The sequence below is a fragment of the Halichondria panicea genome, chromosome 1 (genome assembly GCF_963675165.1).
Source record: "Halichondria panicea chromosome 1, odHalPani1.1, whole genome shotgun sequence".
NCBI lineage: Eukaryota > Metazoa > Porifera > Demospongiae > Suberitida > Halichondriidae > Halichondria > Halichondria panicea.
The window spans coordinates 3,175,002-3,200,782 of NC_087377.1; the positions used below are offsets into that span (position 1 = coordinate 3,175,002).

The window sequence follows — 25,781 nt, forward strand, 5'->3', positions numbered from 1 at the left end:
CTTCGGGAGGTAATTATAAAGTACATTAATGTACATCTGCTCATCATGCATGCATGTTACTTTTAAATATATATGGCACCTGCATGCATGCATGTCCAGCTATAATCGCAGTACTGCACGCGCAGGCAGCTATAATTATGCATGCATGATAATACTCATTTTGTCTAATCTGAACATGCAGTTGAATTTGTTCACAACATGCACTTAACCGACCGAGATTACTTATTATAATAATTATAAATAAATAGCTTTATACATAATTTTATGTTAATATATGTATACATAATTATATCTTTGACGCATCAATATACGATCACAAGCTTAAGACTATACAGTAGACTTCCGTTAATCCGGTCACCCTCAGCTTGGCCGGAATAGGTAGCTCAGGAAATAGCCGCGGCTTAAAAACGACGTTACCTCAAATACATATTGAAAACCTTGTTGGGACAGCCAGCACTGGCCGGTAAACGGAATAGCGAGTGGCCGTATACTTCAGGGTGAGTTTTGTGCAGTAAACATATTAATTATAGCTATAGCATTCCGTGCCAAGCCAAATGGCCAGTATATCGAGGTGGCCGTACTTCAGAGAGCCGGAATAGCGAGAGTCTACTGTATTTATAATTAGAGGCACCAGCACATCAGGTAATATAATAGCTACTCTTGATTTATAGTGAAGTAGCTATAGCCATGCATGCATGCATCATTACAAACACAGAATCTTCCACCTTTTGTACTGCATGGGAACGGTTACCCACTGGGAACATAATGCATTTATTTTTAAAAGCGTTTGACCAAAAATAATGGAAAACTAACGCGTTCAATGTTCAATTTATCGACTTTATGCACTACTGTAAACAAGTATAATAATTATACCAGCTAGCATACTTACAAAAAAATTAAACTGTCAATTGTTGGAATGTATATATGCACGCGTGCTGTTGATAGGCTATCATGACAATAACAAGATACAGGATTAATTATGTAAATGCATGTTAATGCTATAACTAGATGCATGTGCATGTGGCAGAGAGAGAGCTATGGAGTGTAGTATGGAAACCATGTTGTGGTTGGGCCTGCATAATAGACACACGAGTAAATAAATCACATTAAATGTGTACCAAACGATGATTGGCTTACCAAAATTAATGTGATAGCATATCGATAATATCTTGGTAAGGCTTGGGGTACATCTCGGCAATTTGAATAAGACTAGAATTGAGATTGTTAGTGGTGGGTCTTCGTGCAGGAACATCTTGAAGGCAGTCACAAATTAGTTGGCAAAAGGGATTATCGGATAATATCTTGTTGATCCATTTTGACCGTTTTTGAATATGAGATTCCTTGCGAATTAATCCTTCCGGAGTGACAAGATTGTCATAGAATTGTGGATATTCTTGAAGAACAACAAACAGAATTAGCACACCAAAGGAGAACACGTCTAAAGCAGAGCCATATTCGGGGATTTCAGCCAGAGCCTCAGGAGGCATATATCCGAGGGTGCCGGGAATCATCGACTGTTTGGAGGCAGCCAGAGGGTGGACATTGATGATTTTTGAGACACCAAGGTCAGCAATCTTAGCATGGAGGCTCGTTGTGAGGAGAATGTTGGCAGCTGTCAGATCGCGGTGAACAATACCCTGAGAATGAAGGTGGAGCAAACCTTGGGAAATATCTAGAAGAATGGACACTTTCAACCACATTTCAATATTTTTGTATCGCTTTAGGCAATCTTCGAGATTTATGTACAGGCACTCCATAACTAGTGTGAGCTCTTTCCCGTAATCTCTCTGTGGCCCGTAGTGCACACCCATGAACTGGACAATGTTGGGGTGGCGCATTCGACTCAGTAACACACACTCGGTATAGAACTTTTTGTAGGCAGCTTGCTTGTCTTCTATATTCACTCCTTTCTCTCTCCCCTGACCTAGCAAGATGTCGTAAATTCGCTTTGCGATGCAATTGATCCCGTTCAAATGGATACGATACACAGATCCGTAAGACCCCGACCCCTGACACTCTCCGAGATAAGGAAGTTGAGGAAGGACGTAGGGAGCCAACTCATCCCTGGCCTGTATGAATAAAATCAAAAATTAACGATAGCTTTCGTTTTTTAGGAAATGCAGTAAAGGCTGAAAGCTTGCGAAAATGTTTATGTGCCCACGCATCAGTAGCTACACCTGTGCATGACAACGTTTTTAAGGGTGTAGTCTTAATTATGACGTTCAAACAAAATCGTCATGTATAAGAACTACGATTATAAACCTCACCAATATAATTGTAATATTATACATAAAGGTAAAAAGATTACAACCATGCACATGGTTGCTTAAATTAGCTTTCAATCTGAATAGCTATAATTTATAGTGCTGCTCACTTTTCCCTCGAGGCTTGACTACAATACTGACAAAAATAAAAGCACCGCGGGTGCTGATGCCTCGGTGGAGGTGCCAAAGCTACATAATATAAAGCTACTAAGCTACACACAATTATCATGATGAATATTTTAAATTTTACTGCATGCAAAATCCAGGGAAACGAGCGGGTAATAATCGACGATGATTGTTTTTAAAAACGATCGATGCCAAAGTTCAAGTATAAAATTAATGGCTGCAAGTCAGCAGAGCCTTGCAGCTCTCTTCTCACTCTTGCAGCTACCAATAGCTATATAGCGTTCTAGTGCAGAGCTAACTACTAAGTAGAGTAGCAACACTTGGTAAACAAGTTTGGCTACGTGCTCTTCTGAAAAGGCTGCAATGGCATTCCAAGTAAGCAAAACTAGGCATAACTAGAGAACGAAGCATTATTTTGCAAATCCACGAATTAAAATCCAAGTAAACATGACTAGAAGCCTATAGAAACTCTTACTTGCACTGGATTCATCCTTGAGCAGCTGTAGCAGTCTACACAGACACACAGACACACAAACACACTACCGTATACCTCGCTTGCGCATGCGCACCGAGGCATAATAACTATAGGTATACAAAATGCACATGGGTAGTATATAATACAGTCATGCATATAAAAGTCGTCGGACTAGGGACCATTGTCAAGTAATTGTATTGTATAGTCAAGCCTCGAGGGCATGCAAGGTTTGCGCATGCAGCGCACTATATATCTAAATGAGTTTTGTCTGTGATTTAATAATCCACATGTATGTATCGCATTCTACTGAGATACGCCCACCCTAATTGCATTCTACAAAGCAAGGGTTCATGCAGACATTTCAATCGGGAGGGAGCTGTTCATTCAGCCAAAGGTGAAATTTTGCAAAAAAAACCTAGTTTTCTAGCTGTTAATTTTACATGTAAACCTTATAATAACCTTGCATAGAGTACAATGCTCCCTCCCGACGAGAATGTCTGCATGAACCCTTGAACTACCTAATACTACACTAACAATTTAGAGCTGAAAGGAAGGTTTAGACCACCGCGTTTAGAACTAAAAAAGATAACTAGCGAAACTGACACACAAAACACATTAAAAATCGTGGGCGTGGCTGCGTTTTAGCAATAATTGCTGGTCCCAGTAAATGTGCAACGTATATATAGCGAGCCAATCACATAGCCTCTACACAGGCTCTCCTTTTTCTTTTTTTCTGTTCTTTATCACAATCGTTCAATACTTTATTGCTTTTTAATAAGTGCTGACATCAGCGTTTTACATTCAAATTGCACAGGAAGCGACTCATTACCAACTGTGTAGATATTTTTCCATATCGCATACCCGGAAGTATTATTGCACACTTGTTATTGCACACTAGGAAGTGATTATTATTTGGAATAAAACGTTTTCAGCAGTGAGAGAACAAGAAAAACATAGTTTACACATGCATTGCAATGTTTATCAGTCTCTTTTCCTGTTTTTTGATGCTCTTCTATGCTCTTTTTGCAGTGAAGCTGAGGGTCAGGAGGTTGTCAGTGTTCATATTTAATGCAGGAATCAGTGTTGGGAGTGGGTGCTTTGAGCGGAGTATTGCACATGTAGAAGTGTACTGCACCACCATATAAGCCTGTTCAGGCTTGTATAAAGTCGTTTTGGCTTCAAAAACGGTTGTCACACTTTCTTCAGTTATAGCGGTGCATATTTCCTCTTCTGATACACTGGAGCATGATAGAAAGCAAGCACATGCTGTTTATCCTTTAGAACTATCCATTTTCAAAATGGGTTGCTGGTTGTCAACGTTTTTCTTGTCTTTTTTTCTTGTCTATTATTCTCTATAAAATCTTTAAGTAACCTTTTGCAAGCTCTCTTGGTGTTCTAGAGTCTTATTTCTTTGTCTTTCTAGCTGTTTTCTTTCTCTTAAAACTCGTCTTCAACTGGGAGAACTCAATTTTGTTGCTACGCATTCTTCTGGTTGATAAAGCAACCGCATGCTGTGCATGCGCAGATTCAGCCTGCATTTTGGTTTCCAAGCAATAAATGCATTATCCCATGGATACTGATGATTATCACTCGTTCGTGCCTAGTATAACTGTCACTCGTGCCTTGCAGGCACTCGTGCAGTTACTGGCACAGACTCGTGATAATCTTCAGTATCCATAGGATAATATCATAGTATTAATCGTTCAATGAGATTAATACAGTATTAATTGGAGGAATAAAGAAAAAAATAGACGTAGAGTTAGGAAAAAGGAGAACCTGTATCGGGAAGTCGCGTGAGGGTAGAAGGGTGGTAGAAGGGTGAAAATGAGCGTGGGTATGCTGAGCTAGAGATGTTGGACTGCCAACGCAGATATCTATGACTAATAAAACTTTGCCTGCAGCAAGCTGGACATGGACTTGGAACTGGAAGTTTGCAAGCACTACAGATTGGTGGTTGTCTCAGTACACTCTGAATGCGTGGGAGAATATACTTTACGTCACGATTGTGGGCTACATATCGCCCACGTTCATAAAAATCCTTGTGGATCACGCGATTTCCCACACCAGGCCTTACTTTTTCTTAACTGTACGCCCATTTCTTTCTTTGCTGCCTCACTATGTCTTTCTTATAATTATGGATGAACAGTGACAACAGCTTTTATACGACATTAACTTGTTGTGTGGAGGCTATCCATGCTGTAAACGCAGTGCTATGGCATCCAGGTAAGTAGACTCACATGTCACACACAAACAAACCAATAGACTACTATACCCGTGGCTGCCCACGCGCGCCTCGGGTAATAACCAACCTCTATAACTTGATTCTTTTGTCTGTCTTGGTGCTGCCTTGCGGTATCCTGCTCGATATCTTCTAACTTCTTCTTTAGTTCCTCCACTTCTTTCTGCAGATCAGGCACCTTGCAAGCCTCGAGGGTCAATAGTCTCGTGGAAGCTCTCGTCTCAACCATTGCATCATGAATTGACTGTTGGGCGGAGTCTAGAGAGGAAGTTAATTCCTTCACTTGAGTCTGAAGTCTAGTATTGTTGTCTGACTGTGAAGCATTTTCTTCTCTGAGAAGCTCCATCTCTGAGCTCAGCTTGCGTAGGTTTTCCTCCTTTTGACTGATCTATATGAGAGGGAAAACAATAATGCACAAGAGTAGCACCTGACTGTTATGTACTAACTATACTGTACTACTGCACGTAGAATATTTTGCGAGTATCAAACATTTGCAAACTTTACGATGGTTGATCAATTCATACAATAAAATCCGCAAAACCTAGTAAGTACACACGATCCTTGCCAGAACGCAATGGTTAGATCGCAAAGGGTCAAATTTTCTGCTCACTTGCAAAGTTTTTCACCCGCAAAATATTCTAGTAATACGGTACATGCATGTATAATTATAATTATATACATTGTCAGGAGACGACGTCTAATCAAAGTAAGATATTAAATTGTCTCTTTTTATAGATAAATACCGTATAGTGCGAAATTTTCTAGGCAATTATATTTCGTGGAATGGCCTCTAAAAGCATTTCATTGCACAATATTCGTGGAAAAACTGCTTCAAGAAGTAAGGTCAAGCGAGCTAGAGTTACTGACATTCAGTAAGAACATTTACAATAATATTATAATTAACTGTATGTATTCTTCGATCATTGACAATGGTACGTTATAATAACGAAGTGCATGTGCAACAAATGTATACACTGCAGTCATAGGAAGATCTAGATTCCAGAGAATTTATTTGCTACTGCAGACTTTCTCATCTTCTTCCAGCCTTGCATATTGAAGTTCTGCAGTCTCCCTACGTCCCTGGACACATGCACATGCACTAGTAAAGTTAGTACACTCCTGAGTCCATTGTAGCACATAGATACAGCTAGCAAGCTACATATACGTACAGAATAAACGAGTGTTGCAAGCGTGCGCTTGCTAATGCCTCTCGCCATGTTTTAATTTGCTTTCGCTCAGAGTGTTATAGAAGAGGTAAATAAGTGCTTTCAACAGTTAATAGTGCATATACTGATCGTCTTAAATGGCCTCTAGCAAACAGCGGGAGCAAACATTTGTTAAAGGCATAGTCAGTAGTCTGTGAGATAAGTATTTAAGACAGAATTCAATCAGGGATACAGGAAACGACAATTTTTGCGTGAAAAACTGCACGTTATACGGCATGGCTAAAACTACAAGGGATTATATTTATAGTCAGCATGCTCATTACCTGTCTTGACTGCTCTACAATGTGTTGTACATAGAACAGTGAAATTGATGTTGATTTTTCTAAAAAGTAAAGAGAATTTAGCTCTAAAAAGTGGACTAAGCCATGCAGCCATGCACTATTACTATAGACAAATAATGCTACGCAAGAAGGAATAGCCTTTACTATGAAGTCGTAAGAGGGACAGGCCCGTGGTGCATGTGTCTAAAAGTATACTAAAGCAGTTTAAAGGACTATACTGCAAACGTTTATGAACAGTATACACCTTATTTATAGCATGAAGGCATTCTATGTAGCACTTAGATACAAGTCAAGCAATGTCCTTTGCTGTTTTGACTTCACAGGAGGGACAGAGAAAAGTTTACATAGAGTAATTCAAGCTAAACTCAACAATATAGAGTAAAGACAATGGACTTAGAGCTTAATTAATTGTCAGTGCATGGTATAAGCTTACTTCTCTCGAGTATCTCCCAGGCCCTGAGTGGTCACTAGTGGATATAGGAGAGCTAGAAACCAGGGATACAAACCATAGCGCAGTCCTCCATGTAATTATTTGCGAGCGCGATTAATTACACGGAGTGCTTCACCGGATGTCAGTCCTTTTACACAGGGCGTGCATGGGCGGTCGTTTCCAATCCTTCTTTCTTTTGTATCCCTGATTCAATGAAAGCACCGCGGGTGCATGCATGCTGATGCCTCGGTATAAGCTACATAACATAAAGCTACTAACACAATGAACATTTTTTCAATTTGCTGCATGCAAACCAAAGAATGCATGGGTAATGATCGACAATGATTGTTTTAAAAACGATCGATACCAAAAGTTCAAGTCTAAACTTAATAGCTGACATCAGCAGAGCCTTGCAGCTCTCTTCTCACTCTTGCATCTATCAATAGCTATAGCGCTCTAGTGCAGAGCTAACTATATACTAAGTAGAGTATAGCAACACTCGGTAAACAAGTTTGGCTACGTGCTCTTTGATTCTCTTACACGTTGGTATTGAGCGCGTTGGTATTGAGCGCGCATGCGCATTACATCCAGGAATAAGGGGTGTGTCTGCAAGTTCACAAAAATTAATAATTGCTACTAAAATAGCTAGCTTCTTTAGCAGCTCTTTCTGACTTTTGTTATAATTATAGCTAACAAAAAGCTAGCGCTTTAGTGCAAGGCTAACTCATAAGTTGAATAGAAAATTTGTGCGAACAGGTGATGCTATGAAAGATTATGAAGAGACTGCAACAGCCTTCAATGTGAGTCAAACTAGCCATAACTCGAGAAAGAAGCTTTAGTTTGCTATTCCACAAATCAAAATCCAAGAGAACGTGGCCTATAAAAGCTGTTAGTTTTCGTCGCATTGCAACCGTTAAATTGAGCAGTTACAGCTGGAACACACACACACACACACTTTACCGTATCCCTCGTGCGGCTACGCCTCGAGGCATAATAATATTTTATTGCTACCTCAGCAAATTTCACCCGATTTTTTTTTTACTTTATGACAATAATTCATGAATGGTACAAGAAAAAGATATACATGTAATAATGTTACAGTTGGGTTAAAAAGATTGTATACCTGCATATGACCTTCGTGGACGGCTTTGACTTCAACGCAAACGAAGCGGGAACTTTTATTGGAGGGCTATTGTACGTTATATCAGGAGCACATTACAGAAGGAGCGTCTTACCTCGGGAACCGCATCTCGTGAAACTTTGCAAAGCATAACCTTATATGCAAAACCGCTAAGTGGGTGATAATCATGCATCTGCGGGAGCTAGCTAGTTAGCTATATGTCTGGTAGTAAGCTATATGTCTGGTAGTAAGCTCTCTCTTCTAAGAACCCCAGTAAGACTCCCTACTGCAAAAACAAAGCGCCTATAGTATGTGTTAGTCTATGTCTAGCAAACTTTCTCTGTACAAAGTGACTGGATATGCTCCTCTCCATGATGTATTATACCAACACCCATCAAAGACCTATAGCTATTCATTTTAGCTCTTTCTCGCTCAACCTATTAAACTCTCTTGCTGCTGCACTACATACAAAATCCGTTCATAACGATATTCACAGGCTGACCGCGGTCTGTAATTTATATGTATACAAGGTACTTACACACTTTTCTTATAAGGCAATGCGTCGTTTAGGAAAACACACGAGATGCGATTTCCGAACCCATGCAGAGTTAGACGCTCCTTCTGTAATGCGCTCCTGGTTATATTGATGCATTACGAGAGTCCGTAAATTAATCATTACTGCATGGACGAAAATCACCAACTACAAAACAAAACAAAACTCTGTTCTCAGCACGCCTCGTAGCCTATATAATTATATAGTTTAGCCACGCTTCTATAATAATTATATGTTTATTTTTCATGCTAACAGTCAAATAGCACTTCAGTGCTTCATAGTGGTCTGCCCAGCAAGGTGAAAATCTCACTGTACAATATTATACATCCTATACGTGACGGTACATCTTTAATGTCTTCTACATGTACTGCAATTGAAACTAAACTCATGCAGAATAACTATAAGATTGTCACAACAATTGAATATTATCCCAGCTATACAATATGCTATTATTGTACAAAACTGTAGCTTTAATTGACATCATTTTAAATTAATAACAAATAATTACACCTCACCGTTTGCTTGTAAGCCTCGAGGTCTCCCATAAGTCCATCTCTTTGTCTGGCCACTTGCTGGAGCTCTGTGTGTTGCTTGGTGATGGCACCCTTCAGATCATTCAGTTCCTGTATAATAATATACAAGTACATTCGTACCGTTTAAATACAATAATAAGAGTTGCCTATAAACAGGAAATAATTAATGCATTCTGTCTATACAACTTATAATTATGTGTTTATGTTTAAGTAGCACGTGCTATATAGTGAACACAGTGTATCATAATAATTATAGTTATAACAGGAGAAAGAGTATATACGCAACTCCAATTAATAGACTGTACACAAAAGTCATTCCTCCAGACCTACGTCACAGATACTATAGCTGTTGTAACTGCAACTATATAGCAGGAAAGGCAATGAGTAACTATGTTATTTATTGCCTTTCCTACTGGCAGTTGTAAGTTATTCATTGCAAATTTGATTTCACAGTTTATACAACAGCATGTGGTTGTGACGTAGGTTGGAAGAAACGCCCACTACGGTTTTAAGTGGAGTTGCGTACTCTTCCTCTTGGTTATAGCTGAGTGCATGTGTGTGTACATGTATGTGTGTACATGTATGTGTACATGTATATGTGTACATGTATATGTGTACATGTATGTGTGTGTGCATGTACCTGCTGCAAGGATTTAAGTTTGCCTTTCAGCATCAAAATGCTCTTGCTTTGTGATTTTGAGTGTTCCAAGAGCCCTGAGTGATACTTGGACATTTTGTCCACGGCCGCCTGATTGTCATCCATTGCCTGGTACATACTCTCCTGCCCCACTTCCATGTCGTAAATCTGCTGCTCAAGATCACGAATTTTTTGTTGCTGCTCATCAATCACTGATCTTCCCTCGGCTGATTTGTTCCCATCACCACCATTTCCAGATGACATTGGCTGTCCACGTTCAATCTGTTCCTTGAGATTTCCTATCATCTCTTCTAACGATTCAATTTTTGAATTTGCTTTTATAAATCTTCGATCAATGTCAGTGGATTTTCTTTTCTGTCCAGGTTCGAGGTCTCTAATTTGCTGTTCAAGGTCCTTGATTCTTGCTTTCTGAAGCACCTCTGCTTCAGTAGTGTCTGCACTAGCTCCTGCTGCTTGGCTGTCAATAGGAGTGGCAGGTTTAACAACACGGTCTCGTAATCTCTTGTTTAGAATCTCGAGTTTGTCCATTTTTTTACATTTTCAACCTCCATACTTTGTGACTTTGCCTGAAGTTCTTGTGTTTTCACTTCCAGTAGCATCCGTTTCTCTTCAACTAATCTCTTCAATTGTCGTACGTTCTGATCTTTGTCAGTTGAATCTTGCAATAGAATCTGGTATGAGTCAGTGCCGAGTGTGGGGTCAGAGGTCGTTGATGATTGGAGACGAGATGACAATGAAGCAATTTCTTCTCTGAGAAGCTCCATCTCTGAACTCAGCTTGCGTAGGTTTTCCTCCTTTTGACTGATCTATATGAGAGGGAAAAAACAATAATATTAAGTACTTTGCTACCTTTTAACGTACTACATGTACACAAGGAAAACTTCTTAGCTTTTGCTCACTTTTATTCGACAAAAGAGTAAAGTCTGCCACTAAAACAATGTACATTGTTATGTGGAGGCTAGCTTTAAATGCAGTGCTATGACAGCAGGTGAGCTGACTCAGGATACACAGAGACAGACTGGCCCGTGGTCAGGTTAAGTAATTCGGCAACAATCATACTTGGAATTAGTTCCAAAGAGGGGGAGAAAGTGAGGGGGCGGGACTTTAAGCATTAATTAGGTACATGTGCTACTGCATATACTTACATCCAATTCCCTAGATTTCTTGAAAGCTCTTAATCTTGTCATCACACTCTCACAACACACACCCTCACACCGCCCACATCCTCACACAATATAAAGTACATGTAAGTTCAAAGTCTGGATCCATAACATACGCAATCTATATAAACTTACCATTTGCTTGTAAGCCTCTAGGTCTCCCATGAGTTCATTTCTTTGTCTGGTCACTTGCTGGAGCTCTGTGTGTTGCTTGGTGAGGGCATCCTTCAGGCCGGAGGCTTCACGTTTCAGATCATTCAGTTCCTGTATGCAAGTGCATTAGTACCACTTAATACAATAATAAGGGTTGCTTAAACAGGAAATAACTTAATGACTATATAACTGATATGTGTACCCTTGACCTACTCATGTATATGTACATTGTACGTATGTACACATCAGCTACTGTACATTATGTGCACGTATACTGTGTATAAGTTTACTTTTTGCTGATTTTCTATAACAGCAGTTTGAGCGATAGGCTTCTGCTGACACTGTTCGTACAACACTTCCACCTCCTTTAGATGAGCACTCTTCTGGGACAACTCAGGCACAATTTGTCTCAGCTCATTCCTCTCAGTTCTTATCCTGTACAGTAAGTACGTATAATTATGGTGTGTGCGTGAGCTAGATACAAAAGCCATTGATTAAAAATATTACATTTAAAGTACATGTACAATGCAGATGTGCGTTAATTGTAATTTTGTACTGTAACAGCATTTTCCTGTTTTGACAACCAACAAACCTGGCGAGGTCAGCCTCCATTTTGGTTATTTGATTCGCAGAAGAGTTCGAGTCACAGTGGTGCTCCAGTAGTTGTGTCACTTGCTGCTCAAGTTTAGCTTTGTCGTCAATTACCGTATAGCGCGAAATTTTCGAGGGGCTTAATTTTCGCGGATTTCGTGGGTTGGAATTCTACACGAAAATTAAGTCCACGAAAAGTGTTCGTTAATAAGAATTACCTGCTATCATGCAAATATTTAAAGGCGTGGCTTCCGGTAAGCAGTCATTCCGCGAACATTGTGCAACGAAATGGCTTTTAGAGGCCAATCCACGAAATATAAGTGCCTCGAAAATTTCGCGCTATACGGTACTTTCTTATACTGAGAGCTCAACGTTTTTCTCTCCTCTTGTTTACGGCTTAGAGTGGCCTCTATCTCATTCTTAGACTCCTGCAATGTGAAGTATGGCAACTAATAATGGAACAAATTGTATGGTATCAGGGTTTAATCTAGTGGAGAGGGTAGGGGTGAACCTCCCACTCCCCCTTTTCGAAGTAATGACATTGTCACATCTAGATCTACTACGATGCACTAGCAGAGGAGGTCGGACATCACTTGAACTTTCACTAATTATGATCTTTTAATGACATTCCAGGCCAAATTGCTTTTCGTTTTTGCACTAGCATGTAATAGGGGTGTGGTCAACAAATGTGAGAGTGGCCAAACATTTTGCAACGTAATTACGAGCATGTTTAAGTAGTAGCACGTGCTAGTGAACAGATTGTATCATAATATAGTTATAGCTACATGTACATGTATATAGTGCATGTGTGTGTGTACCTGCAAGGATTTGAGTTCGTCTTTCAGCTCCAAAATTTTCTTGCTCTGAGATTTTGAGTATTCCAAGAGTCCTTGGTAATCTTTCGACCTTTTATCCACGGCTGCCTGATTGTCATCCATTGCCTGGTACATACTCTCCTGCCCAACTTTCAAGTCGTGAATCTGCTGCTCAAGATCGCAAATCTTTTGTTGCTGCTGCTTATCAATCACTGATCTTCTGATCTATGAGAGGGAAAACAATAATGCACATATTAAGTAGCATCCTGCCTGCATGTTTCGGATCATTCAGTTCCTGTATATACAAGTGCATGCATTAGTACCGTTTAATACAATAATAAGGGTTGCTTAAAGGAATAACTGAACTTATATAATTAATGACTATATAACTGATAATTATGTGTACCCTTGACCTACTCATGTATATGTACATTGTACGTATGTACACATCAGCTACTGTACATTATGTGCACGTATACTGTGTATAAAATACATGGTTTACTTTTTGCTGATTTTCTATAACAGCAGTTTGAGCGATAGATTTCTGCTGACACTGTAACACCTCCACCTCCTTTAGATGAGCACTCTTCTGGGACAACTCAGGCACAATTTGTCTCAGCTCATTCCTCTCAGTTCTTATCCTGTACAGTAAGTACGTATAATTATGGTGTGTGCGTGAGCTAGATACAAAAGCCATTGATTAAAAATATTACATTTAAAGTACATGTACAATGCAGATGTGCGTTAATTGTAATTTTGTACTGTAACAGCATTTTCCTGTTTTGACAACCAACAAACCTGGCGAGGTCAGCCTCCATTTTGGTTATTTGATTCGCAGAAGAGTTCGAGTCACAGTGGTGCTCCAGTAGTTGTGTCACTTGCTGCTCAAGTTTAGCTTTGTCGTCAATTACTTTCTTATACTGAGAGCTCAACGTTTTTCTCTCCTCTTGTTTACGGCTTAGAGTGGCCTCTATCTCATTCTTAGACTCCTGCAATGTGAAGTATGGCAACTAATAATGGAACAAATTGTATGGTATCAGGGTTTAATCTAGTGGAGAGGGTAGGGGTGAACCTCCCACTCCCCCTTTTCGAAGTAATGACATTGTCACATCTAGATCTACTACGATGCACTAGCAGAGGAGGTCGGACATCACTTGAACTTTCACTAATTATGATCTTTTAATGACATTCCAGGCCAAATTGCTTTTCGTTTTTGCACTAGCATGTAATAGGGGTGTGGTCAACAAATGTGAGAGTGGCCAAACATTTTGCAACGTAATTACGAGCATGTTTAAGTAGTAGCACGTGCTAGTGAACAGATTGTATCATAATATAGTTATAGCTACATGTACATGTATATAGTGCATGTGTGTGTGTACCTGCAAGGATTTGAGTTCGTCTTTCAGCTCCAAAATTTTCTTGCTCTGAGATTTTGAGTATTCCAAGAGTCCTTGGTAATCTTTCGACCTTTTATCCACGGCTGCCTGATTGTCATCCATTGCCTGGTACATACTCTCCTGCCCAACTTTCAAGTCGTGAATCTGCTGCTCAAGATCGCAAATCTTTTGTTGCTGCTGCTTATCAATCACTGATCTTCTGATCTATGAGAGGGAAAACAATAATGCACATATTAAGTAGCATCCTGCCTGCATGTTTCGGATCATTCAGTTCCTGTATATACAAGTGCATGCATTAGTACCGTTTAATACAATAATAAGGGTTGCTTAAAGGAATAACTGAACTTATATAATTAATGACTATATAACTGATAATTATGTGTACCCTTGACCTACTCATGTATATGTACATTGTACGTATGTACACATCAGCTACTGTACATTATGTGCACGTATACTGTGTATAAAATACATGGTTTACTTTTTGCTGATTTTCTATAACAGCAGTTTGAGCGATAGATTTCTGCTGACACTGTAACACCTCCACCTCCTTTAGATGAGCACTCTTCTGGGACAACTCAGGCACAATTTGTCTCAGCTCATTCCTCTCAGTTCTTATCCTGTACAGTAAGTACGTATAATTATGGTGTGTGCGTGAGCTAGATACAAAAGCCATTGATTAAAAATATTACATTTAAAGTACATGTACAATGCAGATGTGCGTTAATTGTAATTTTGTACTGTAACAGCATTTTCCTGTTTTGACAACCAACAAACCTGGCGAGGTCAGCCTCCATTTTGGTTATTTGATTCGCAGAAGAGTTCGAGTCACAGTGGTGCTCCAGTAGTTGTGTCACTTGCTGCTCAAGTTTAGCTTTGTCGTCAATTACTTTCTTATACTGAGAGCTCAACATTTTTCTCTCCTCTTGTTTACGGCTTAGAGTGGCCTCTATCTCATTCTTAGACTCCTGCAATGTGAAGTATGGCAACTAATAATGGAACAAATTGTATGGTATCAGGGTTTAATCTAGTGGAGAGGGTAGGGGTGAACCTCCCACTCCCCCTTTTCGAAGTAATGACATTGTCACATCTAGATCTACTACGATGCACTAGCAGAGGAGGTCGGACATCACTTGAACTTTCACTAATTATGATCTTTTAATGACATTCCAGGCCAAATTGCTTTTCGTTTTTGCACTAGCATGTAATAGGGGTGTGGTCAACAAATGTGAGAGTGGCCAAACATTTTGCAACGTAATTACGAGCATGTTTAAGTAGTAGCACGTGCTAGTGAACAGATTGTATCATAATATAGTTATAGCTACATGTACATGTATATAGTGCATGTGTGTGTGTACCTGCAAGGATTTGAGTTCGTCTTTCAGCTCCAAAATTTTCTTGCTCTGAGATTTTGAGTATTCCAAGAGTCCTTGGTAATCTTTCGACCTTTTATCCACGGCTGCCTGATTGTCATCCATTGCCTGGTACATACTCTCCTGCCCAACTTTCAAGTCGTGAATCTGCTGCTCAAGATCGCAAATCTTTTGTTGCTGCTGCTTATCAATCACTGATCTTCTGATCTATGAGAGGGAAAACAATAATGCACATATTAAGTAGCATCCTGCCTGCATGTTTCGGATCATTCAGTTCCTGTATATACAAGTGCATGCATTAGTACCGTTTAATACAATAATAAGGGTTGCTTAAAGGAATAACTGAACTTATATAATTAATGACTATATAACTGATAATTATGTGTACCCTTGACCTACTCATGTATATGTACATTGTACGTATGTACACATCAGCTACTGTACATTATGTGCACGTATACTGTGTATAAAATACATGGTTTACTTTTTGCTGATTTTCTATAACAGCAGTTTGAGCGATAGATTTCTGCTGACACTGTAACACCTCCACCTCCTTTAGATGAGCACTCTTCTGGGACAACTCAGTCACAACTTGTTTTAGCTCATTCCTCTCAGCTCTTATCCTGTACAGTACGTATAATTATGGTGTGCGTATATAGTGTGATTATAGAGTACCGTATAGCAGGTAATTTTCGGGGCAAAACATTCGTAGTTGAGCAATATTTAATCACTTGTAGATAATTATTATTTCGTGGTTGCTGCTTGAACTGTAGGCAAGGTCGCTTCATTCGTGGGTCCGATTTTCAATCACGAAAACCACGAGTATTTTTCCCCACGAAAATTACCATTATGGTAACATAAGATGTATTGTTATGACAACCAACAAACCTGCCGAGGTCAGCCTCCATTTTGGTTAGTCGATCTGCAGAAGAGTTCGAGTCACGTTGGCGCTGTAGTAGTTGCGTCACTCGCTGCTCAAGTTTAGCTTTGTCGGAAATTACTTTCTTGTGCACGAAGTCCAACGTTTTTCTCTCGTCTTGTTGACGTCTTAGAGAGGCCTCTATCTCGTTCTTTGACTCCTGCAGTAGTGTGAAAACATTTTATGTGTGAAAACATAATAATGAACAGATTGTATGGTAGAGTATAAATGTTTAGGTAAAATAATTATATATAGATGATCTAATTTTGCCTGCCATCACAAAACTGTTGGCCTAATTCAACTGCATGTATATATACACATAGCTAGCACTCAAAGCCACTAACCTTACGTACAATTTAATGAATAAATTGTATGGTACATGTATATAGATAGCACATGCTAGTGAACAGATTGTATCATATATTTTAGCTAATGTGTGTGCATGTGTGTGTGTACCTGCAAGAATTTAAGTTCGTCTTTCAGCTCCACAATGTTCTTGCTCTGTGATTTTGAGTGCTCCAAGAGTCCACGTTGATCTTTGGACATTTTATCCACGGCTGCCTGATTGTCATCCATTGCCTGGTACATACTCTCCTGCCCAACTTTCAAGTCGTGAATCTGCTGCTCAAGATCGCGGATCTTTTGTTGCTGCTGCTTATCAATCACTGATCTTCCCTCGGCTGATTTGTTTCCATCACCACCATTTCCAGATGACATTGGCTGTCCACGTTCAATCTGTTCCTCGAGTTCTTTTATCGTGTCTTCTAACGTTTGAATTTTTGATATTGCTCTTGTCAATCTTCCATCACTGTCAGTGGCTTTTATTTTCTGTCTAGGTTCAAGGTCTGTAATTTGCTGCTCAAGTTTCTTGATTTCTGATTTCTGCTCCATTTTTATACGCCCTGCTTTTTTCAGCCTCTTTTTAGAATCGGTCTCCTTCTCCAACTGAGCTCCACCTTGCTGAAGCACCTCTGTTTCAGTAGTGTCTGCACTAGCTCCTGCTGCTTGGCTGTCAATAGGAGTGGCAAGACTAACAACACGGTCTCGTAATTTCGTATTTAGAACCTTGAGCTTGTTAATTTCTTCCATTTGTTTAGCATTTTCAGCCTCCATATTTTGTGACTTTGCCTGAAGTTCTTGTGCTTTCACTTCCAGTAGCATCTGTTTCTCTTCAACTAATCTCTTCAATTGTCGTACGTTCTGATCTTTGTCACCTGAATCTTGCAACAAAATCTGGTATGAGTCAGTATCGAGTGTGGGGTCAGAGGTCGTTGGTGATTGGAGACGAGACGACAATGAAGCATTTTCTTCTCTGAGAAGCTCCATCTCTGAGCTCAGCTTGCGTAGGTTTTCCTCTTTTTGACTGATCTATGAGGGGAAAACAATAATGCACAAGTATAGCATATATAGGGGCAGGATATAATCGATGGCAGGAAATGAGACCAGATAAAAAAGCTACATGGATTGGAAACTACTATATAGAAGCCAGATTTTTCTGTTTTTAGGGAATTAATTTTGCCGATTCGGAAAATGTTTAAGGTTGAATATAAAGTTAAGGAGTTGAAAAAAGGCTAGCACTCTCAAAAGTACATTGAAAAAATTCATAAGCCTGGGCATAATTTAGCGTTCATTATAAGGTAAAGTGATTAAATGTATTAAGAGAGTCCGAATAATTAATCGTTACTGGACGGAAATAACCAACCTCCATAACTTGACTCATCTGTGTCTCTTGGTACTGCCTTGCAGTATCCTGCTCGATATCTTCCAACTTCTTCTTTAGTTCCTCCACTTCACTCTCAAGATCAGGCACCTTGTGGGCTTCAAGGGTCAATAGTCTTGTGTCAGCTCTCTCATCAACCATTGGAGTTGAAGCCTCATCAATCGACTGTTAGGCGGACTCCAAAGAGGAAGTTAATACCTTCACTTGAGCCTGAAGTTTAGTATTGTCGTCGTAAGTTTTTCTTGTCAATCGAGCAACGCCAGTAACTTTCAACAGTTGAACTTCTAACATGGCAATTCTTTTCACATACGCTTTCTCTTTTTCTTCCAAGGCACTGAGTTGACTGGCTAGTTGAGTGACTTGAACAAGATATTCATCCATGTCTTTATTATGGTAGCCTCGTCTCTTTTCAAGGTCTTTAGTTTCAACTGTTTGGGTCAGGGTATCAATCGTTTCGTTTTTGCGTGCATTTGATCATTCAGTGTTGTGACCTCTCGTTCTTTCAATGTTAGCTGACATTTCAGACTGGCCACTTGTCGCATTAGTTCGTGCTCTTGTTTGGATTCACGTTGACCTGTGTATGTGTGTGTGGGGGGGGAGAGTGTGTGTGTGGGGGGGAGTGTGTGTGTGGAGGGGGAGTGTGTGTGTGGGAGGAGGGTGTGTATGGGGGGAGTATGTATGTGGGGGGGAGTGGTGTATGGGGGGAGTATGTGTAGGGGGGTGAGTGTGTGTGGGTGGAGTGTGTGTGTGGGGGGGAGTGCGTGTATGGGGGGAGTATGTGTAGGGGGGGGTGAGTGGGGGGGAGTGCGTGTATGGGGGGGGTGTGGAGGGGGAGAGTGTGTGTGTGGGGGGGAGTGTGTGTATGGGTGAGTGTGTGTGGGGGGGGAGTGTGTGTGTGTGTGGGGGGAGTATGTGTAGGGGGGTGTGTGTGTGGGGGGAGTGGTGTAGGGGGGAGGAGTGTGTGGATGGGGAGTGTGTGTGTGGAGGGGTGAGTGTGTGCATGTATGTGTGTGTGTGTGTGCATGTGCATATCACTACAATTATTAAGCTTCTCTAGTATCATTGTACGATACTCACTGACAGCTGACGAGGGCACAGGATCTCCCTTCTCATCCGTCCTCATGGAGCTCCTATTGGTCACTATCTTAGCTACGCCTATAATACGATTTTCCACGCTGTCTAGTTCACTAGGGAAATCCCCTGAGAAAATTCCCCCCCCATCACCATTCGTTTCAAGTCCACTTTCCACAAGATGGGTTAGAACTTTGATCTCTTCATTTTGACATTCGAGTTGATTCCTTAATTTATCATTTTCCTCTCTGAGATTTCTAAAAGAAGACATCTTCTCTCCAGTGTAAACCCTCATAGGAATGGACTCCTCAAGGCATAGTTTATCAGATCCACTTGAACCACTTGATGCTGTCGAGATTTGCTTGAAGACATTTTCGTGCTTTGCTGGCTTCCCAGTCTCAGGGTCACAAGGCATTGATGCGTAACCAGCTCCTCCAACAAACTTACTGATTGCCTAAGCAGAGATATGAGAAATACACAAATCAAAAGTAAAGTCCACATAAACGTAACTTCTACCAAGGACATGCAACCCAGACTATTCTCCGACCCAGCAAATTATTTTCATACTGTTAAATTTTAGACATTCTACGTGGGCGCAAAGCTTAACTTTTGTAACTTTTGCCTCTACTGGATTCTATTTATAGTAGAACCTGCCTCTGATATTAAGTTTGATGATTACATAGGGTATATATAATTATATGCTGTACATAGTAAGTTGCACGCCCTATTCCACTAACTGTAGCACAATCTTGTAAGACTATAATTATACCACACTTGCCTCAGGCAGAACTATAATTATCTCAACTATACATCAACATGTCAACTAAACTCATTGTGTAATTAATTTTAATTTTTCATGATGACGTCACCATTTTTATTTATAATGAGGGAAGTGGCCGTTCTACATCCGGTTTAACGCTACCGTTTATACGTGCGTTTTAAGAAACAGAACGGTTATTGATGGGTACTGTACATATGAATTATATACCTATACCTGATACGTGAAATCTTTCTTAGAAGACATGGATAATTAAACTACAAGTACTTGCGTGAGTGTGTGTGTGTGTGAGGCAACTTAGAGTGACCTTCATTTCTATAAACACACAACATGCATATAAAGCACATAACACATTATTACCGTAATACCCCGATTTAAGGCGACTCTCCAAATATGTGATACACAGGAGCTTCAGCAATTTTCTGACCTCTCGACAGCTGCGTTAACAATTATTTTTTAATGTCGGGTTCTAAATGTAGCACTCCCTAGCCTCGATTGGAAAATCAGTCTTTTTGAGCGGCCTGAAATCGAGGCATCTGTAGAGTTACCTCTAATTAGATGCGACCCTCTAAATAATTATGCAACACCAGGACTTCAATATAATTGTTCAACCTACAAAAGAAGCGACCTCTGGTTTCGTAATTATTCAAAAATGTCGCTTTAAATCGAGGTATTACGGTACTATACTCTGAAGCAGACGGTTCAAACAATAAAATTGATAAACAGTGCCAAATAACGGAAGTACTAAGTGGGGATCTTGTCTATAGCCTAATTACGTAGAATAATCATGGACCACACACACACACAGAAATTCCCACCCACACACGCACCCACATACACACCCACACACAAGCAATGATAGTACCTGAGTGGGGAACTCGTCGCTACACGGGAGGGAGTCGGTTGAGTACTGAGTGGACAGGTACTGTGGGTTGAGTGGGCAGTGGAACTCTAGTGGAGGTTGTGAGGGATGTGACAGTTCACTGGAATTGCCTCTAAGCATTGGTTTGCCCTTCAGTGGCTCGTTGGGTTTTTCCCTTGAATTACCCTCGTCACCCTCCTACAAGAAAAATGCAAGCCAAATACATGTATACAAACAAAAAACAGGTGCATAATGACAATAGCTATGATGGCACGTTCCACACAACCACGGTACGGTATAAATACACATAGCCAGCCTAGCATTACTTATACAGCATAAACAAGCAATAAATACATGTACACAGTGTACGTATACATTTCCAACAATAGCGGCTACCCTGATAATGTGCAGACGAATAATTATTATTTAACAAATTAATTCTGATACTCAATTATTGTATACGGGTACCAGGGTTTCATCTGGTGGAGGGGGGCTTAGACTCGCAAGCCGTCACTGTTGCAGGCGAACAGTAGACTGGTCAAACTCCGTGTTGAGACTCGTGTAACGTTTGCCACGATATTTGTGGCAACTAACAGCATGCGGTTACCACAAGATTACTGATAGTGACGTTTCACTAGAAAACTCTACGTACATGTATCACATGCAGTAGGCTGAGTCCAAGGTCTCTATGGGGTTTGAGACCCGAAGGCCTGAGGCTGTAGCATATCGAGCGTAGCGAGGGTGCTATATACTAAGGGCCTCAGTAAGGGTATTAAAACCCCATAGTGACCGTTGGACGAGGCCTATAACTGATTTAGAATAGTGCTAAGCAAGCTAAGCTATATTAACACAAAGAAGACTCTGTTTCTACAAACCTCAAGCAACATTAAAGCTTTGCTCTGGCTAGTCTACATAAAAAATTGAAGGCAGTTTCCGTCTCTAGCTTGCATAGCAAAAACGGTTAATAGAAAGTTGCTATTCTACTTAGTAGTTAGCTCTGCACTAGAGCACTAGCTATTGGTAGCTGCAAGAGTGAGATAAAAGCTACAAAGCGGCACTGCAGAACACAAAGACTTTTAAAAATTATGATGCACTGCATCATCTTACTATGACTTCAACATAAACTGTGTGTACTTGTGCATGTATAAAATAGATGTTGCTAAGCATTCCATGTATGATTGTATGTATCTTGCAGCTACCAATAGCTAGTGCTCTAGTGCAGAGCTATAACTATGCTTGAGACTTGAAGAAACTATTGGTTGCAAAGTCTTCTTTGTGTTAATATAGCTTAGCTTGCTTAGCACTATTCTAAATCAGTTATAGGCCTCATCCAACGGTCACTATGGGATTATGAGACCCTCAGGCCCTTGGGGTCTCATAATCCCATAGAGACCTTGGATTCAGCCTATAACTATTATTTAGAGGAACGCTCGTCGAGTTGAAGTGAGGGGTAAGGATTTGGTGAGGTAAGAGTGGGTGAAGTGACGGGACTCGCCAGACTCACTGGGCTGGTTGGGAGATCCGATATCCCAAAGGAATTCATCAAATGATTGTCAGTTGTACTCGAGTACGAGTACTGTGGCCCAGTGTGTGCTGCTGGCTTGTCCCTAGTGTGAGTAGTGCTGGACTTGTTCTCCTTTCTTCCTTGTTTAGCTGCGCTTTGTACATTAGTTTGACTCTCAGCTTGGCCCGAAGTCCCCATGCCCGCGCCTGGTAAAGGGGGTGAGGTCAAGGACAGGGCTTTTGCTTCAGTCCCAATAAAGAAGTCCTTCAGTCTATCCTTGACAGACTTTCTTTTCTCTGACATTATTGTCTTTCAGGAGCCTGAATAGAGTATAAGGTTGAAACTAGCTAACTAACACCATGCCTAGCGCCTATCAGCTACACAGTATATTTCCGAGGTATTATTTCTAAGTCGAGATTAATAGAATAACCTACATTAGCAAACAGCAGCCCCTCCCACTCTTTTGTGCACAATCATGCGATGCGTTTTCGAGCCTGGAACAAGCTAGCCTCGAATCCAGGCCCTGTCTTTCAATTCAAACTTTCTAATCCGACATAGGTTGACCTTTTTGCTAATGAGTTACTCCCGTATTGCATTCCTGCAGCATGACAGGATGTCACGCCCACATTCACCTAGAGAAGGTGTGGCCTCGCGTCATAATTTATCATCAAGTTTCACGGAGGAATTGTGAGTGTACGGAGAAAGAAGAGAATATACGGAAGCACAACACCAAAACTTGCTCTCCTAGCTAGCTAAAAGACTACAAACGATCACAGTACTCCACAGTAGTTGTAAATAATGCCTAGCTATATCCTGTGACATAAGAAAATGAATAGCATAGTCATTGTTGAAGAAATAAGCTATAAACTTACAGTGTAAGAGTTTTTTGCGCTTTCTATGTCTCCTGTGTTAATGTAACACTTATAGTAGATACTAAGATTGATAAACTAGTAGAAAATGCCTCTTGGAGAGACTCCAGAAGCGATAAACACAAAGAACAGTAAAATAGCGCTGACGGTGCATAAAAATACCTGCTGAGTCAACACAAATATCATGTGGGCGTGACATCCTGTCATGCTGCAGGAATGCAATACGGGAGTAACTCATTAGCAAAAGGTCAACCTACGTCGTACCTCCTCTGCTTTCTAATTATAGAACCAGCCTCTGTTAGGACGCCCTCTTTTATAACGCCCATAGATAATTACCGTATATCTTCTAATTTATCGGACACTTCTAATTACCCCGGACACTCTTTTGGGCAATTTTCGTTGTTCTAATACAACGGACACTCCAGTACTTTAATATTACATTTGTTCTAAATATCCGGACAATACCTTGAGTTGTCATTGATAGACGGCAAGTAAGACTTACAGTACTGCAGTTAGATAGCTTTGATTAGCTAGTTTTAGATAGCTAGTGCAACTATTCAGTCGTACCCTGTTCTATTAAACTTAGCTAGCTCGCATGCAGCTGCTTGCTTGTTCTAATTATTCCGGACACTTCGCATGCTCTATAAAAATCTGTTCCAATTATACCCGGACAATTTCCAAAATAACTATTTTTGCTGTCCGATAAATTAGAAGATATACGGTACGCATGTGCGTGTAGATACTGGGCAGTACATAATTTTTTTTTTTTTTTTTGAACGAATAATAACATGTATATAGACACAATGAAAGGTGGAGGGTACAGAAATTAAGGGTACATACAAAGGTTCAGTTTATTGGTGGAGGTGGGTCTCCGAGATCACCAGGTCGATGGCCCCAGATCTAAAGGGGTGTCCACTTGACGATCTGGACCCTCTGATGGCTTGGATCGATGAGCGAAGGAGGGAAAAGGTTAGTCGGCAACTAATAATACATAATGCAGTAGGCGGGGCAAGCGGAGTACATCGATTAACCTTGTCAACGTTAATCGATGTACTCCGCTTGCCCAGCATCTACGCGCATGCGTAATTATCTCTACACCTACCTCATGCTCGATTATAGCTACACTTATACCTGTACCTGAGTTTAAAGCCCCATACCCAACCCTCCCTTGGTCTCTATACATTTCTCTGTCAGTACGACATGACTGTGCCGTGGCTATGACTGTTGGCTAGGCCACCTCTTTACCCCCAAGTACTTAATTAGGGGAGCATCATAATTATTAGAAACGCTTCATCATTATCTAATTAGCGAGGTTGCACCCCTCTAATTAATTAGAGGGGCTTCCTATCCATATTAACGGCCTTCAGTCATGGTCCGGCTCACCCTCCAAGGAGCGTTGCGGTAATGGGTAGCTGTACTCATCGCTTGCTGCAGTACCTAGAGTGACATAACTTCGTAGTGGTAATGGTATCTAATTGGGTGCATGGCTTGCATATTTATTACTTGAAGTACAGTAGATTAATTGCTTAAATTTAGACGGTACCGGTGTAGAAGCGATATGGGGCTCCCCCCGTTTTCAGGGCCCCCCCCCGGCCCTAAAACGCTAGCGATTTGGGCCCCCCCCACGGCCCTATTTCACTAGCGCTTTGAGGCCCCTCCAGCGATATGGGGCCCCTATAGATCTGCATGGGCAACCACAAAGTGCTGACCATTCGCTCAAGTAAAATTCCCTGCTGACTCTATCCTACAGTGCTGACTCTATAAATCTGACCCATGGGACCAAGCTCTCTTGCTGACATAGTCCACACACTAGCACCCTCAGGCTCGCCCAATCAGGTGTATATAAAGACAATGCATGTACAGTTTGGCTAGTATTTTAGTTACTGTATAGTCTACATTGCTCCCACAATTCAGAAGTCAGTAAAAATGGACTCCAAAGTGCAAATTGGCTCCTCTAAGTTGCAAATGGAAGAGCAAGAAACTAAGACGTACCCATATGCTGCCATCACTACTTACCTACAATTAGTCATGTATCCACCAGTCGCTGACAAAAAGGAGAAGCGTGGCCTCCGCAAAAGAGCGAAGTATTTCCTGCTGTTCGGGGGCAAGCTGCAGTATGTAGGAGGAAATAAGAAGAACACTCCTAGGTTGGGTGGAAGGTGAAGAAGACAGAAGAAAGATCATTGAGAGCATCCATGGGCAAGCTCATCTATAGGAAGAGACAAAACACTTTCTCAGCTAACTCAACGATACTACTGGCCAAACATGTACAAGACAGCATGTGCCTATACGTAAGTTTCAAATTTACCTTGTTATAGTGCAGGTGTTTGGTGCATTGAACAGTATTTCTCTTGCAGATTGCTTCATATATGACTACTGCCAACGCCAAAACCATAAATTGCATAAAACTAATGCAACACTTCATCCCATTCCTGTTAAAGAAGAAGCCTGGTATCAGGTTGGAATGGATTTAGTGGGTCCTCTGCCTGTAACTCCAGCAGGAAACAAGTTCTTGATGACAATTACAGATTACTACACAAAGTGGGCTGTAGCTGCTGCTGCTCTAGAAGACAAAACTGCATTGTCAGTAGCCAACGTCTTATACTCGGTATAATTATATAAATTATGTGCTGTGCATGCATGTATACATGCATGCAACGGCCC

The 25,781-nt window shown here is 40.7% G+C and overlaps 2 protein-coding genes across 3 annotated transcripts; both read right to left on the reverse strand.

Annotated features, from left to right (window-relative positions):
- Nucleotides 1-816: 816 nt before the first annotated feature.
- On the reverse strand, nt 817-10,433 carry LOC135334126 (uncharacterized). The gene is made up of 5 exons (XM_064529189.1): nt 9,888-10,433; nt 9,230-9,337; nt 5,175-5,492; nt 1,138-2,069; nt 817-1,073 (listed from the first exon to the last, which is right to left on the reverse strand). The coding sequence occupies exons 1-4, from the start codon at nt 10,431-10,433 to the stop codon at nt 1,143-1,145; spliced, it is 1,899 nt and encodes a 632-aa protein (XP_064385259.1). The 3' UTR covers nt 817-1,073; nt 1,138-1,142.
- Nucleotides 10,412-22,688, reverse strand: LOC135334111 (restin homolog). 2 transcript variants are annotated; one of them, XM_064529168.1, is made up of 15 exons: nt 22,249-22,688; nt 20,748-20,942; nt 19,111-19,558; nt 18,016-18,607; nt 16,770-17,681; nt 16,283-16,473; nt 15,879-16,017; nt 15,380-15,601; nt 14,799-14,989; nt 14,503-14,641; nt 14,004-14,225; nt 13,423-13,613; nt 13,127-13,265; nt 11,201-11,329; nt 10,412-10,711 (listed from the first exon to the last, which is right to left on the reverse strand). In XM_064529168.1, exons 4-15 carry the CDS (start codon nt 18,172-18,174, stop codon nt 10,412-10,414), a joined length of 2,934 nt encoding a protein of 977 aa, XP_064385238.1. In that variant the 5' UTR covers nt 18,175-18,607; nt 19,111-19,558; nt 20,748-20,942; nt 22,249-22,688. The 2 variants fall into 2 exon arrangements, with proteins under 2 accessions (XP_064385238.1, XP_064385245.1); XM_064529175.1 differs by lacking the exons at nt 10,412-10,711; nt 11,201-11,329 and adding exons at nt 11,830-12,237; nt 12,628-12,849 and having other exon boundaries at nt 22,249-22,687.
- Between the last annotated feature and the right edge of the window lie 3,093 nt (nt 22,689-25,781).